Source organism: Phocoena phocoena, chromosome 2 (genome assembly GCF_963924675.1).
Source record: "Phocoena phocoena chromosome 2, mPhoPho1.1, whole genome shotgun sequence".
Lineage (NCBI taxonomy): Eukaryota > Metazoa > Chordata > Mammalia > Artiodactyla > Phocoenidae > Phocoena > Phocoena phocoena.
Genome location: NC_089220.1, coordinates 88,140,765 through 88,157,559, shown reverse-complemented (window position 1 = coordinate 88,157,559; position 16,795 = coordinate 88,140,765). Strand labels below are relative to the sequence as shown.

Sequence of the window (16,795 nt, the reverse complement as noted above, 5' to 3'; positions counted from 1 at the left end):
ATTGGTAGAATCTTTTCGTAACACTTTCAATCACCTTTCCGAAAAGGATTTCATGAGCTGATCAGTCATCTTGTGACACAACCTACAGAGAACATTAAGAGGAAGATGACAGGAGAGGAAAGCAAAGGAGAGGAATGTCTGAAATAAAGTACATAAAGGGAAGTGTACAGTGCTGTGTGCACACCAGTGCTTGATAAATGATACTGGATAATTCATAGACCTTTCTTTTCTTTATTAAATGTGTAAAAAGGAGTCCTCATTCTACAAGCTCAAAATCAGACAAGTATATGAGGGTATATAATTGGCATATTTATAAACTGTATCCACCCAAAAATTCACTGCGGACACAATCCATACTACATTCAACGTCTGCATATTTACATGATACCTCCTACAAAGTAAATACAAAATTAACTCCCATCACTTTAGTTCAGTACATATATGATATAGTTTCAAAACAAAGGCAATTTTTTTCAACCAAAAAACACCATAGGCAACTTTTTTCAACTCAAGTACCAATTCATAATTTTGTGCAAAAATACAGCAAGACTAATTATAAGGGTTCTGTTCAGTTTTAGTCAGTAAGATACGTTTGTACGCTACTGAGATACAGCTAAAGTTTTAGATTTTAATTACCAAAGTAACAGTACTTCTGATTTACAAGTGACCTAAAAATAGTGGATCCTAATATATATTCTTGACATTTTAAAAAATCTTCAAAATGTAAGTAATACATTTCTAAAAGTACATGTGCCTTGCCATTCATTCAATAAACATGATTTATTTAAATACAGGTCACAAAAGTTCAATTAACCAGAATTCTATACCTATTTCCGGCCTGCTATTTATTTCAGTCTTAAATCTGACTTTATATCAAAAGCAGCAGTTTAAGAATTTATTTAATAAGATTAATCCCAAGAGTTACTGGGTAGCTTTCAAACTATTTCACTCCTTATAAATATAAATCACTAGAAAGTCTAGACCAGTGGTTCCTTGCATTGGACTTATCTGGGGGGCTCTTTAAAATGTGCATGGGCCTTACCTAAGAACTAATGAGTAAAAATCTTCAAGAGTATATTTTTTTAAAGTTTCCAGGTACTAATATGCAGCCCAGTGTGGAAACCTCTGACTAGACCAGCGGTTCTCAACTTATAAGGTACATCAGAATCACTTGAGGAAACTTTTTAAAAAGGAAAAAAAGAGAAAAACAAACATTTGCTTCAACAGATTGAGAGTGGTGTCCAGGAACCAGCATTTTAAACAGTCATTGCAGTTAGCCACCACAAATCACTCTAAGAAACAATGCACAGCCTTTGTCAGGTTATCAATGAGTACATTCAGCAGTTTAGGTGACACTGTCCTGCCAGTGCTAATGATCCTGCCCTAGGAGTTTTAGCCAGTGTTTGAGGGCAACACATAGCCTTTAAAAATAAAATATATTTATACTCTTAAACATAAGGTCAAAACCAAGAGAACTGTGAGATAATAATTCACTCACTAAAGAAGGGAAAGGTTTTCAAACAATTTTTTTAAACCTTTAAACAGACCAGTTCTTAGCACTCGACGTAAATCTAATGCCTTCTCCATCATTGGTTAGCCTGATATGTGATCAGAGGTAGTGAGTGATTCCAGCTTACCAAATGTAACGTAGATTATAAAAGATAGACATTCTAATCATAATCTGTAATCTAATCTGTACAGTCTCAATGTAAGAGATTGGACATCATAGATATTAAATAATACTAAAACAGTGAATAATACACTCTCAATTTAAAACAATGAAACTTCACAATATTTCCCTCACATAATAAATTTCTACATGTAATATTGGGGGAGGGGGATCTAGAAAACACTAAAGGTATCATGCTGCCTCTTTTGTGAAGAAGCTATTTATTAATTTTCCACCATTCTTGTCATTATCTATAAAATGGGTAATTGGTATATATCATTCTACCTTAAGAATTTTTTTTAAAAGCACAGAAAAAGTAACCACATGTTATGACCACACAGCAAATCAGAGGATAGCTAGAACTAGCAGTAAGACTTTCCACTTGGAAAGCTGGGTTCATTATCTTATCAGCTTGACAACTGTATCTCATAGTGTGTGATGACTGTTACTAAGAATTATAAATATTTAAACACATTTGAGTGTGTGAAAGCTACATCACCCCCGCCAAACTTTAGGAATAGATATAATCTACTTTGAACCCAGAAGCAGCATAAGGAAAAAACAGCAACAACAAAGCTAGGAAGCAGATATAGTATATGGTTAGTGGAATCTACATGGCATCTTGCTCACCTATCCTATGTCTAAGATGCTACTACTTCCTGTGTACACACTTTTCTATCATGTTCTTCACAAAGGCTTATACCACCTCTTTTCCAGTGGCATATGAGATTAAACAGCTGGCAATTCTTCTCAACCAAACAATGAAAAGGCAACTGCCAAAACCCAGCGCTGTATTGCCAGAAAGGCAATTCATTTCATAAAATGAGAAACTGAAACTTTCAAATCCACACTTATTAAGAAGCTAAACAATTCATACTAATTTTTAACCACTTATAGTCTAGACTATTAAACCATTTTCCAGTTTATAAGTGACTTAAGGCCAAAATAATGAATTTTAAAAAGCAAAACAAAGTTGAAAAATTACATATAAAATATCCAAACCAAGTGATATTATGTCTTCTACTTAGGAAAAAAAGCTTCTTGAATGGCTGAAATGAAGATAGAGAGACAGCACTCATGGGAAAAGGATTTCAAAACATAACACAATGGTATAAGGCACTACCTTAACTTCAGTCTACACTGGGTCATCTTAAATCCAGAACATGAACAGGGGAAGGAAGGACACAAACATCCAACTTCTCACATCCTTTTAGCTGGTTTGGCAGTTAACTGCTTTTCTCTTTCAAATTCCTTCTCCCGTTGCTGCTCCCTTTCCAACTCTTCTTTTTGCCTCTTCTGCTGCAGTTTAAGTGCTCTTTTCTAAGTCAAAAAAATTTAAAAACCAAGAGAGCAAAAGGCTTATAGGTTACGGCCTAATTTAAAAGTAGTAGTGGTTTTAGAGAACAAACTAGTGGTTTATGGGGGAGTGCAATATATGGGTGGGGGAGTGGGAGGTTCAAACTACTGGGTGTAAGACAGACTAAAGGATGTATTGTACAATATGGGGAATATAGCCAATATTTTGTAATAACTGTAACTGAAAAGTAACCTTTAAATATTAAATTAAAAATAAAAAATTAAAAAATTTTAAGTAATAGTGCTTTGATTTAAGGTAATCAATAAATAATAATAAATTTCATGTTTAACTTTTAAATTCGTTCAGGGTAACTTTTTTTTATTGAAGTATAGTTGCTGTACAGTATAAGTTACAGGTGTACAATATAGTGATTCACAATTTTTAAATGTTCTGGGAAATTTAAGGTCTCCTTGATAAAAAAATTCTGTTACTCAAAACTCTTATTATTAAATGAGAAATACAGTGACATACTCAGAGAATGTGAGCCCACCAGCCCAGCTATTAGTAGAAGAGCCCAGAGTGGGGTTAATAAGAATGTGTTTTAAAAGAAAACAATGTACCATGAATTAAGTATCCTATTGTATATGAATATATAAGAAGTCAGAAAATGAATACTGAAGAAAAACAGACAATTAAACCTCTACTTCTATAAAGACTGTGAAAGAATTTTCAACTCACTTTTAACTTTGATGTCTTTTCATGAAGCATCAGCATCTCCTTTCTTATATTCACCAACTTGGCATGATAGTGTTTAGCTTCAGTGAACTTAAGATGGAAAAGTAAATTTAAAAGTCAATTTAAAACAGACTGAAATATCAAAATGGATAAATAAATCAATACCTAAATTACAGTTCATTCTGCCTAAATTTGTCAAAATTTTTGAAGATCTAATTATCCCCATATTTTAATTCCAAGATTCAAATTTAATTTAAACCACTAGTAGGCTTTTGAGAATACTTGATTCAGTTCAGATTGATTAAAAGTTACTAAACATAAAATAGACATTTATATTCTGTACAGATAACATTTTGCCTTAAAAACATGCAATATAATTGGGAGATTGGGACTGACATATATACACTGATATGTATAAAACAGATAACTAATAAGAACCTGCTGTATAAAAAAATAAATAAAATAAAATTCAAAAAAAAAAACCAAGCAATATAATTCTAAAATTTTAGTAAGACTATCCAACAATGCTATCAGTTTCATTTAAGAAAAGTAAAACACTCTCTACTGCCTTTACAAGGGAGAGACTGAGCCAGGGTACACAGGACAGTTTAAGTGAAGTGTCTGCCCATCAGGAAAAACCAAGCTGTGGCCAGAGAGACCTGAGAAGGCTGTGGACAAGTCTGATCATATTCTTTGGGCTTCTGAAGTCAGACCAAGGAGAACAATCTCTGTAAGGACACTTTTCTTCCCAAGGAGTGATAAGTATAGACTTTCCATCTCAGCCAGAGATGGGAGAGAAGGAAAAAGAAACACCTCATTCTTAGGAAGGAAGGTAACAGAAAGAGAAGATCAGGTAAAAAAAAAAAGGAAAGAAGTGTCAGTAGAGAGATTAGCAGCCTTAATGTAGCTACAAGTAAAGTCAGAGTCTGATGAGCTCTAGAGCTTACAGACCCTCTTTCTGTCTCTCTGGGCTTCTATTTTTCAGTTCCTGAATGACAATCAAAACCACTCTTGGGTGACTTCCCTGGTGGCACAGTGGTTAAGAATCCGCCTGACAATGCAGGGGACATGGGTTCGAGCCCTGGTCCGGGAAGATCCCACATGCCGTGGAGCAACTAAGCCCATGCGCCACAACTATTGAGCTTGTGCTCTAGAGCCCGCAAGCCAAAACTACTGAGCCTGAGTGCTGCAACTAGTGAAGCCCGTGAGCCTAGAGCCCATGCTCTGCAACAAGAGGAGCCACTGCAATGAGAAGCCTGCACACCGCAATGAAGAGTAGCCCCGGCTTGCCGCAACTAGAGAAAGCCCACGCACAGGAACAAAGACCCAACACAGCCAAAAATAAAATTAAAAAAACAAAAAACAACAATAAAAAAAACACCACTCATGGGCTGAGAGAAGGAAAAAGAGCAAGACTTAGTTTCTGCCCTTTCAGATGGAAGCGACAGTATTACATATGCTTGGTTCATTCATTCAACAAATATGTAGCTCTGCTGCAACATGAACTCAATGGAGAAGACAAAGACCACCTCCTTCACAAATCAAGAACTACTGAGTAGAAGACTTTGTATTTACTACCACAGACCTCTGCCTAATACTAGAGAAGGTTGACTTGGTTTCTGATTGTTATAAAAGGAAAACATTAATAAGCCACATTTTTCCAATGAAAAGTCCATTCTTTGACGTATATATGAAAGTCCACAAAATCATGCAAACTAAGCTATTTCTAATGTTCCGGGTAAAGAGAAAGGTAGTCACAAGTTCCTTATTTCTGTTAATTCTCCATTTCCTAAAATAAAGAGTATTAGTTCCTCTCATCAAAAAGCTATAAAGTTTCTGATGAAATTCAACTACTGTCACTTAAATTGAAAGATATAAAGGGGACGTAAAGGACCCTCAAACAGTCTATTTCAGTGTTAATTTGTTATGACATTATGAAAATGCCATACAATTAAATAAATGCTAATTAAAAACCATGTACTTGATAAAGAGAGAGGTGCTTTCCTTAAGGGGAAAAATAGTACCTCCAAAGTTCCTTACTTTTACTTCTCTTTTATTAGTCTTTAATTATGAGATCTATTCCAGACTTTCATATATAAGTTCAATTTCCTATCACAAGTTCAACATTTGAAAGCTAATAATTCAAGACAATAGAAGGTCTAATAAAGTAAATCAAGGTTTCCTGTTAAACAATAAAATTCTAAACTTTAAAAATTAGAGGAAAACATACGTTAAGTATCTCAAACATACATAAGTACAAAGTTGGGAGGATAAACCTAGCTATTTCTAAAATAAGATGTCATTAAGCTATGTCAACTAAATCATACTTACCAAAGCATTAATATCCAACATAGAATGACATTCTTTAAATTTTGAAATCTCTTGTTCCAGTGTGTCTAATAATACAACTTGGTTCTGTCTGAAACAAAAGCACACAGCCAAAATAAACTTTACATACTTTAAGTGATGGTTCATTAAAAGCAACCACATTCATCTTGGTTAATGTTAAAAGTAGAAATTAAGTTGGAAATTTATTGACTCTCCAAGGCTTATTTAGTTTATCATAATCTTTTTCAAAATAATATTCCAAAGCCAAAATAATATTCCAATATTCTGATAATTAAATACGTCTTTTATTCTTGCCTCAATTTCAGATTTGAATAACATCAAACCATTTAAAATTATTTTATTACTTATTCCTAACAACTCTCTGTATTATCCCCAAAAAAGTTTTTTTTATACTATCTTGCCCAAGAAACTTGATGTTTTATATATATTAAAATTGTAACATCATCATAAAGGAAGAGGAGCAGTGACTTTTTAGATTAGAGTTGGAAAAAAATGCAGTATCAAGGGATAATAATCAGTTGGTGTGATCTTGGAAATTTAGTTTCTCTGGACCTAAATTTCATTTACAAAGTAAGAAGGTCAGACCAAGTAATTTCTAAGACTCCTCAATAAAATCTGATTCAAAACTTGCTATTGAGGAAGAGAAGCCAACTTCTCTGATATTCTTCTCCAGATCAACCAATGCTAGGATCACAGGAATAAGTGACACTGCGGGGGGCGGGGGGTCACTTAATTAAATATTTTAAAGAATACTACAGACAAAGAAAAATATGACATGATGTGCTTGCAGAAGTATGCTAAACAGAGAACAACAATGAAAAAAAGAAATAGCAATGAAGAGACTGAAGGGCAGTTAAAACATCTCCACCATCTAGCACTGAGTATTCCATATCCTACAGGTCATAAGTGTCCGTTCAGCTCTGACTGTGGAGACCACAGAAGGTGAAACCAGAATGGATGAGAGGAGAACCCAGCAAGCCAATGATCCAAGACAAACAGGACAGCAAAAACAAACTGTTACAACTGGAAAACAATAAAAAATAAACAAAACCAAAAGTCAGTTCTTCCAAAATATTGATAAAACTGATAAACTTCTAGCTAGACTACCAAAGAAAAAGAGAGAGGAGATACAAACTACTAACAAAATTTATGGAAGAGGGGTCATCACTACTTATCCCATGGACATTAAAAGGATAATAAAGGAATGCTACAGGTAGCTCTATGCTCACCAATTTGGTAACTTAGATGGAAATGACTAACTCCTTGAAAGACACAAACTACCAAAACTCACACAAGGAGAAACAGATAATCTAAGTAGGCCTATATCTATAAGTAGTAACCTTCCAGAAATCAAAGTACCAGGAACTTTCATGACGATTTCTACCAAACATTTAAGGAAGAAATTATACCAATTCTCCACAATCTCTTTCAGAAAACAGAAGGGAGCACTTCCTAACTCATTCTATGAGGCCAGCATTATCCTAAAATCAAAACCAGATAACGACATTATAAGAGGGACTTCCCTGGTGGCACAGTGGTTAAGAATCCACCTGCCAATGCATGGGACACGGGTTTGAGCTCTTGTCCGGGAAGATCCCACATGCCACAGAGCAACTGGGCCCATGCGCCACAACTACTGAGCCTGCACTCTAGAGCCCACGAGCCACAACTACTGAAGCCTGCGCACCTAGAACCCATGCTCCACAACAAAGAAAAGCCACCACAAGGAGAAGCCCACACACCACAACAAAGAGCAGCCCCTGCTCACTGCAAGGAGAGAAAGCCTGTGAGCATCAACGAAGACCCAATGCAGCCAAAAATAAATAAATAAATTTATTTATTTTTTTAAAAAAGACATTACAAGAAGGAAAACTATAGATCATTATCTTTCAAGAACATAGATGTAAAACTCCTCAACAAAATATCAACAAATCAAATCCAACAATGTATAAAAAGAATTATACACCACAACCAAGTGGGATTTACTCCAAGTATGCAAAGCTGGTTCAACGTTTGAAAATCAATCAATGTAACCCACATCAACTGGTTAAAGAAGAAAAATCATATGGTCTTATCAGCGGATGAAGAAAAAGCATTTGACGAAGTCCAACACCATTCATGATTAAAAACACTCTAATCAAACTAGGAGGAGAGAGGAACTTCCCCAACTTGATAAAGAATATCTTTAAAAAAAACCATACAGCTAATATTGCACTTGTGGTAAGAAACTAGATGCTTTCCTCCTAAAGATCTGGAGCAAGGAAAGGATGTCCACTCTTACTACTCCTATTCAACATTTTACTGGAAGTCCTAGCTAATGCAATAAGACAAGAAAAGGAAATAAAAGGTATACAGATTAGAAAGGAAGAAATAAAACTGTCTTTGTTCACAGATAACATGATTGCCTATGTGGAAAATCCCAAAGAATCAACAACAAAAACCCAGGAACGAATATGTGAATATAACAAAGTTTCAGGATACAAGGTTAATATACAAAAGTCAGTTGCTTTCCTATATACCAGCAATGAACAATCAGAATTTTTAAAAATACCATTTATAATAACCCCTGTCAGATGAAATAATCTGGTATAAACCTAACAAAATATGTATAGGATCTATATGCAAAAACTATTAAACTCTAGTGAAAGAAATAAGAGATATCTAAGTAATGAAGAGATATTCCGAGTACATGGAATAAAAAACTCAATAGTGCTAAGATATCAATTCTTCCCAACTTGATCTATAGGTTTAATACAATCTCAATTTAAATCCCAGAAAGTTATTTTGTAGATATCAACAAACTGACTCTAAAATTCACATGGAAAGGCAAAGACCTATAATAACTAAGACACACTGAAGAAGAACAAAGTTGGAAGACATACATTACCAAATTTCAACTTACAGAAACTACAGAAATCAAGACAGCAGGATATTGGTGAAAGAACAGATACACTGATCAATGAGACAGTGTAGAAAGCTCTTAACTAGACCCATATATTTCTCTTTGTTCTTTCTCTGAAGTTTGCTTATCTTTCCTTAACACTCAAGAAGTTTAGTAACTGCTTATTCATCACATTCAACTGTTATAAACAGTAGCTGATTTTACTATCATCATCATCAACACTGTCTAGACTTCTAGGAAGATAAATGGGGTTATTGAAACACTAAATTTTAGCCAATGTCCTCATCAATTAAACTTTCCAATTAAACCTTGATTCCTAACTTCCTATAAATAAAGTGTTACCAGATATGTTTTGTTTGCAGAGTATCTTACCTTCCTTCAGTCTATCATATATCATCCAAACTCACCCACAAAATCTTTGACTTTTCTGCCACAAGGATTGGCTGGTGTTAAAATACAAGATATACCACACACTGGGGAATAAAAATAATCTTACTTGGAACTAGCAGAAAACTAAGAATGTTACCAGCTCCTGTAACTACAGTAGGGTACTACATGTAGTAGAACACAGTACCACTTTTATATTCATTTATCATCTTCAAACCCAAGGATTATAACATTAGTTACTAATATTTAAAAAATGGACATAGTTGTTGATTATTCCTCTCCTTTTGCCCTAATAAAGGCCTCTGAGATCAGTTTTCAAAGAGTAAGTCTTAGAGCAGCAGTGGTTCATAGCCAGTTTAAAGGTGACCACCACAAAAAAGAAATAATAGGCCAGCTTGGGCAGTCCAGAGAGGTCCTGACCCAAGAGGAAGAAGCAGCTCAGGCTGCTGTTTCTGGGTGACAGCTGATAAAATCCGAGTGTATATTTTTGCATATTGATTACACTTTATGGATTCCATTCTTCCTTATCCTGTTCCTCTCTTATTCTCCAATCCTTTATTTAGCTAGTAGAGTTATAAACTAAGAATGAAATGGGTCATCTCCAAAAAAGATAATTAGGGATTTCTGGCAACTCATGTGAACCAGCAATTGAAAACAAATGTGACTCTTACAGAGGCAATTTTGCAGCTCTACTCAGAAACAGGTGTATACCCATTTGCAACATCCCCAAGAGGCGATTCTTTCCTAAAATAGTGGAGAGACACCAAAACTAATCAAAGAGTCTAGATAAGATTTAGCGGTACTTCTCAGAAGAGACCAAACACTCTAGGAGCATTCACTTCACTTTTTACATTTAGATTACTGTGTAATCTAAATTACATGTATACTATGTAACTTAGATTACTCCACTCCCATTTGCTAACACAAAAGACACAGAAATACTCCATTGTATTAAATGTTACAAAATATTATCCCTAATACAGTATATACTTTACTTATACAGTAAATTATGACTATGCCAGAGAAGAAATGAGTGCATCTATGTTTTTTTTCAGCTCACGTGAGTTCCTGGAGAGCTTGTTTTGATCTCTGCAGATCTGGCAAGTAGTGAGAAAGCAAGCCTTCTGCCAGTTGCTCCACAGCTTTGTCTTCTATGGTCAAGTCCTCTATTAACCCTTCATCTGGAGAAGTGTCACTTAAACCTGTCCCCAAGCAAAAAATCAAATTTAGGAAGCTTTTAAACTGACATAGGGGTAAGAAAGTAGCAGGGAGGGAGGAAAGGAGGCTGGCAGTGGAGTTCAGAGCACACACACAGGATACTATAGGTATCCTTTTTTTTTTTTAAACTTTTACTTCCTGAGCATCCTCTAAAAATCAAGCTATGAGCACTCAAAAAATATTTTAAAGCTACTAGTACAAGGTAAAGTCTAGCTGAAAAGAACATTAACACACGCAAAATTCCCTATGTGTATGTATTTTTCAGGGAAGGGGATTTAGAGTTTTCAATGAATTATTAAAGGAGTCTGAGGCCTAAAAGGAAGGAACAGTTACTGAATGGAAGCAAGAAATTCTTCTTTCCAAAAGCTTGCAGAATTTTTTTTAAATTAATTTATTTATTTTGGGGTATGTTAAGTCTTCGTTGCTGTGCGTGGGCTTTATTTAGTTGCGGCAAGCAGGGGCTACTCTTCATTGTGTTGCACAGGCCTCTCACTGCGGTGGCCTCTCCCACTGCAGAGCACGGGATCCAGGCTCACGGGCTTCAGTCATTGTGGCTCGTAGGCTCCAGAGCGCAGGCTCAGTAGCTGTGGCGCAGGGGCCTAGTTGCTCCGCAGCATGTGGGATCTTCCCAGACCAGGGCTCAAACCCGTGTCCCCTGCATTGTCAGGCAGACAGACACCTGCACCACCAGGGAAGCCCCTAGAGATTATATATATATATATATATAAATATATTATATATATTTTTAAATGCAGGGACTTCACTGGCAGTCCAGTGGTTAAGACTTCGCCTTCCAGTGCAGGAGGTGCAGGTTTGATCCCCGTTCAAGGAGCTAAGATCCCACATGCCTCCCGGCCAAAAAAACCAAAAGGTAAAACAGAAGCAATATTGTAATAAATTCAATACAGACTTTAAAAAAATGGTCCACATTAAAAAAAAAAACTTAAAATTTTTTTAAATAAATGCAATACCTAAAAATATTTTTTTTCAATTCTATGGAAGTAATATGGGTCAACATTTATTTTGCATAGAGCTTGATATTTACATGTAAAGGAAGGGTTGTTTTGTCATTTGTTAGCAGGAAAGAAATTTTCTAAGAATTTCTCCTCTCTTGAAATTCAGAACCTTAATTTACCATAGAAAATAGTGTATAATAATTGTCTTCTGTGTAAATTTAGATTTGATGCCAGGAACTATTTTATTCCTACCTTTCCTTTGAATAATAACAGTGTAAGCATTGTACCAGGCATTCAAAAATGTCTAACATGAATACCCATCTATCACTACTCCTACTGAGAAAAGTACAAAACAATTTCTAAACAGGGTTCAATGAATGATTTGTAAGATTTTAGAATCACTGGTTTAGAATTAAAAACAAAAAAAGTGAAATGGCCACATTACTAAAATGGTACTCCAAAAGCATTTTTAAACTAATATTAAACTCTGAAACACCTCTTTAATCATAATCTGGTAATAATCCATAACATCAAATTAGATCATTATACAAAATACGTTCATCACAATACATTGCTTATAGCTCATTTCCAAGTATAGTTTTTACCACAGATTTAAATTTTGGCAAGATTGAGGAAAACAACATGCTGTCATATTCAAAATTAGCTTTTAGAGATCAAAATAAATTAGCATGGTTTTTAATTTGGATCCTGAGAAACATATGAACAAACTCTGGAATTCTCTAGATTGCAAGGCAATATTCAAACAAGTAAGAGCTAACTAGAAACTGAAGCACTCCATAAGTGAAATAAAAATATAGTGGGAAAAGTGAAGCATTTACAGATATTGCCATTTATGTTTCATCAGATGGGAAGTGAATAAAATATATCATTAATGTTATATATATTATATTATTATGATTAATGTCATTGCTAAAGGCTTGATTACAATAACAGTGCAAACAGCAGCAACTCTCTTTAAAAAATATAGAAGGGGGCTTCCTTGGTGGCGCAGTGGTTGAGAGTCCGCCTGCCGATGCAGGGGACACGGGTTCGTGCCCCAGTCCAGGAAGATCCCACATGCCGCGGAGCGGCTGGACCCGTGAGCCATGGTCGCTGAGCCTGCGCGTCCGGAGCCTGTGCTCCGCAACAGGAGAGGCCACAGCAGTGAGAGGCCCGCATACCGCAAAAAAATAAAAATAAAAAAATAAAAACATATAGAAGGGCTTCCCTGGCGGTGCAGTGGTTAAGAATCCACCAATGTAAGGGACACGGGTTCGAGCCCTGGTCTGAGAAGATCCCACATGCTGCGGAGCAACTAAGCCCAGGCACCACAACTACTGAACCTGCGCTCTGGAGCCCGCAAGCCACAACTACTGAGCCCACACGCCTAGGGCCCATGCTCCGCAACAAAGAAAAGCCACCGCAATGAGAAGCCCACGCCCTGCAACAAACAGTAGCCCCCGCTCACCGCAACTAGAGAAAGCCCACACACAGCAACGAAGACCTGACACAGCCAAAAATAAATTTTAAAAATAAATAAATTTAAATATATATATACTTAAAAATATATATATATACATAGATATGTATACATATATATACATGTATATACATATGTATATACATATATATACATAGAAAACATAAGTATTACAGACAAACAGAAACAACCAAATAAGGATATTTCAGCTTTAAGGAATAACAACCAATACACCTTCCTTAAACTATATATACATTTTAACTCACACCAACCCCCTTACCCTACCCCAGTCTTCTGGTTAAATTATTGGAAGAGTCGAAGTTTCTCATGTTTTTACACACATTTATTCACTAAGTTCAAGGTACTTTATTGTGGGAGACAAGAAACATTTGCTGCACATACATTTTATGTACTAGTTTTTGAGGTTACAACAATAAATCAGGCAAGTTCCCATCCCTGAAAAAGCTCCATACAGGGGAATCAGAGAATGTGAGAAGTGTCATAGATTAGAGAAAGATCACTTTCATCAGGGATATCAGGGAATAATTCCTAAAGGAGGTGTGGTGGGCATTTGAGCTGAAGCTTGAAGAATGGATAGAATATTCATTCCTTTCTTTTTTCTTTTTAACTGTTACTCATTGTAAAAACTTAAAATACAAAAGAAGGGGGTATAACCTGAAAAGTAAAAATACTCCTCACTACCTTACTCCAGAGAGTCACTCTGGAGTTTCTTACATAGCCTTCAAGAAATTGTCTTTGCATACATATGGTTAAACCCTGTTTTTATCACAAATGAAATCTTGTTTATACTGTTCTACAAGTTTTCTCATAAATATATATCTCAGATATGGTCAACATGTATGAATCTACTCCATTCTTTTTAACAGAATTCTACCACATTTTGTTTAACCAGTTCCCTATTGTTATGAACTAAATGTGTCCTTCCCCCAAAATTCACATGTTGAAGCCCTAACCTCCAATGTAATGGTATCTGGAGGTGGGGGTATTTGGGAAATAATTAAGTTTAGATGAGGTCTGAGTGTAGGGTCCCCATGATGGGATTATTGACCTTAAAAGAAGAGGAAGAGAGACCAGAACTCTCTCCTTCCACCATGTGAGGACACAGTGGAAGGCAGCCATCTGCAAGATCAGAAGAGGGTCCTAACCAGGAACATATTTTGCCCACACCTAGACCTTGGGCTTCACAGCCTCCAGAACTTCAAGGAATAAATGTCTGTTGTTTAAGCCACCAGCCTATGTTATTTTATTATAGCAGCCCGAGTAGACTGAGACAAAGAAAATAAGACACATATTCCACTTTTTGCTTTTTCAAACAATGTTGCAGTGAGCTTCCTTGCTTGTCTTTGCATATTCATATCACTGTTTCTATAGAATAAATTCTTATAAATAGATTAATGGAACAAGGTGTTTATGCATTTTTTAATAGACATTGCAGGGACTTCCCTGGTGGCGAAGTGGTTAAGAATCTGCCTGCCAATGCAGGGGACACGGGTTCCATCCCTGGTCCGGGAGGATCCCACATGCCATGGAGCAACTAAGCCCGTGCGCCACAGCTACTGAGCCTGCACTCTAGAGCCCATGAGCCACAACTACAGAGCCCACGTGCCACAACTAGCCCGCGTGCCTAGAGCCCGTGCTCTGCAACAAGAGAAGCCACTGCAATGAAGAAGCCCGCGCGCAGCAACGAAGACCCAACGCAGCCAAAAGTAAATAAAATAAATTTATAAAAAAAAAATAGACATTACAAAACTGCTTTCCTAAGAGATGTCACCAATTTACACTTCCATCAGCAACCTATGAGGGCTACTATTTCCAAATGGGTAAGAATTCTAAGGCAGGAGAGGAAGGGATGCAGCATGAGGAAAGGTGGGAATATAGGCTGGCTCTGGAAAGAGAGGTTAGTTTGGGGTGTCTGGAGCATGAGACATATGCAGTAGTGAGCTCTAAGACCATGTGGCCAGCCTATGAGGACCCTTGAATGCAAAGATAATGTGTTTGGCCCTTAATTTAGTAAGGAACCATTTAAGGTTTCCAAGCAAGGAAATGGCATCATGGGAGCTTTATCTTGGGGCAGTGACGTGACAGTGGGATAGATGGAATGAATAAGAGACTGGAGGTGGACTAGCCTTACAACTGTTGTTATAAAGGTGAAAATGCAAAGAGGAGATGGAAATTGTACAGTAGAATCCCCTGGACTAAACAGAGGTAGGAGGCAAGTGGGAGGAAAGAGACAAGAGTAATGTCAAAGTTTCAAATGATAGTGACTTGGCACCATTAATAGGATCAGACATCTACTTTTATTTATGTACATGCTGTGTGTGAGATTAGTGCAAAATAACCATGTCAGAGTACCCAGCAAGCAGATGGAGGAGCAAGCAGAGAGAGACCCAACCTGCACTTACATACAAGGAAGTGATATTTACAGAAGCAACTTAGGAAGGTGTGAAGAGAGGGAGGTCACTGAGGAAAAGCACCACCAAGAAAGGGCTGAGAGCGCTATTTTGGGGTAACCCCTATATTTCTGGAACAGGAAGTACAAGTAAAGGTACATCCAAAGTCCTGAAGCCTTTCTCACCTAGGGTTCCTCATCTGAACCGCAGAACACAGAAACTGCTTTGAGTGACTACCTTCTCAATTCTCCCTAGGATAGTACAAATATAGTATAATTATGGATGCAGAGCAAGTCATTCATTACATTCAATAGATGCCCTAGGCCATTAGGGTTTAAATCTCTCCTCGAACTCGGGCTGAGAAACTCAGACTGCTGGAAGAAGGACGCAGTAAGGTCAAAACGCAAGATAATCATTTCATGAGTGAGTGTGCAATATTACTGGATACATCAATTCTCTGAATTACAAACCAATCATCCTTCTGGTAAATTCATCCTCAACCACTAACGTGTAACAAATAGCCAACAGTGTGCTGCAGTCAATACACAAACTCAGAATGCCTTCACCATCAACCCCCACCAACAGCACCCCAAACACCGCTTCCCCCCAGATCTCGTTTCCTGCCTCCTCCTCTGGCCAGGAGAGCCGGCAAGGTTCCCTAGTTCAGCGCTGGGCACAGAGCCTCCGGGCGGCAGCTGCCGAAAGCACCTTATTCCCGCGGGGCGGCCCGGAGACCCACCCACTCGGGTCCCGCCCGCCCCGCCCCGCCCCACAGCACGTACCCGGCGTCGGGCCCCCGGCCTCCAGGCCGTCGGGTGGCCCTGCCAGGACCCCATCCAGGGAAGGCGGCCCAGGGACACTCATGTCCCTCCCGCTGGGAACAGGGATGGGGCAGTAGTACAGACTGTCAGGTACAGTGAGGAAGCACCGAACGCGTACAGAGCCCACCGGGACAGGAGCGACGGTCGCACCCGGAAGTGACGGAAGCGGAAAACAGCTCGGGGCACGTGACCGAGGGTCCGCCCTCCCGCTTTTTGCCTCCTCCATCCACCCACCCACCGCGCTTCGGGGGTTCCGGGCGGACGTCCTAGTCTGGTCGGTCGGTCGGTGTCAGTAGAGTCAGCTGGACGGGGCTCACATCCCTGCTTCCGATGGTGGTGGGGGGATGGAAGGGGCGGTGACGGGAAGGCGCAGCTTTTCAGTTTTGTGTCCTTGTTAAGGAAACACCTTAGGAAGAAGGACTGCGTGCTGTCCCTGAGATTTGGACCCATAAAAAATTCAGTGTTTAGCTCTCTTCAGCTTTGCTAATTGGGGGTCTGCCAGGATTCGTCTCTCCTCTTGTTGATTGTAGGTGAACGGTTTAAGGCCTGGGTTGCAGCATCAATCTACTG

The 16,795-nt window shown here is 37.8% G+C and overlaps 1 protein-coding gene across 1 annotated transcript; it reads right to left on the bottom strand.

Annotated features, from left to right (window-relative positions):
- Positions 1-1,086: 1,086 nt before the first annotated feature.
- BLOC1S6 (biogenesis of lysosomal organelles complex 1 subunit 6) lies at positions 1,087-16,347 on the bottom strand. The gene is made up of 5 exons (XM_065871946.1): positions 16,187-16,347; positions 10,400-10,541; positions 6,033-6,120; positions 3,705-3,791; positions 1,087-2,989 (listed from the first exon to the last, which is right to left on the bottom strand). The coding sequence occupies exons 1-5, from the start codon at positions 16,266-16,268 to the stop codon at positions 2,870-2,872; spliced, it is 519 nt and encodes a 172-aa protein (XP_065728018.1). The 5' UTR covers positions 16,269-16,347; the 3' UTR covers positions 1,087-2,869.
- Between the last annotated feature and the right edge of the window lie 448 nt (positions 16,348-16,795).

What these genes read in the sequence shown, in the direction of transcription:
- BLOC1S6 (XM_065871946.1), bottom strand. Translation starts at nt 16,268, where the DNA reads ATGAGTGTCCCTGGGCCGCCTTCCCTGGATGGGGTCCTGGCAGGGCCA. An exon ending in CAAGCTCTCCAGGAACTCAC is followed by an intron (nt 6,121 to 10,399) that starts GTGAGCTGAAAA and finishes CTTTTGTTTCAG; the next exon opens with ACAGAACCAAGTTGTATTAT. An exon ending in TGTTGGATATTAATGCTTTG is followed by an intron (nt 3,792 to 6,032) that starts GTAAGTATGATT and finishes TTCCATCTTAAG; the next exon opens with TTCACTGAAGCTAAACACTA.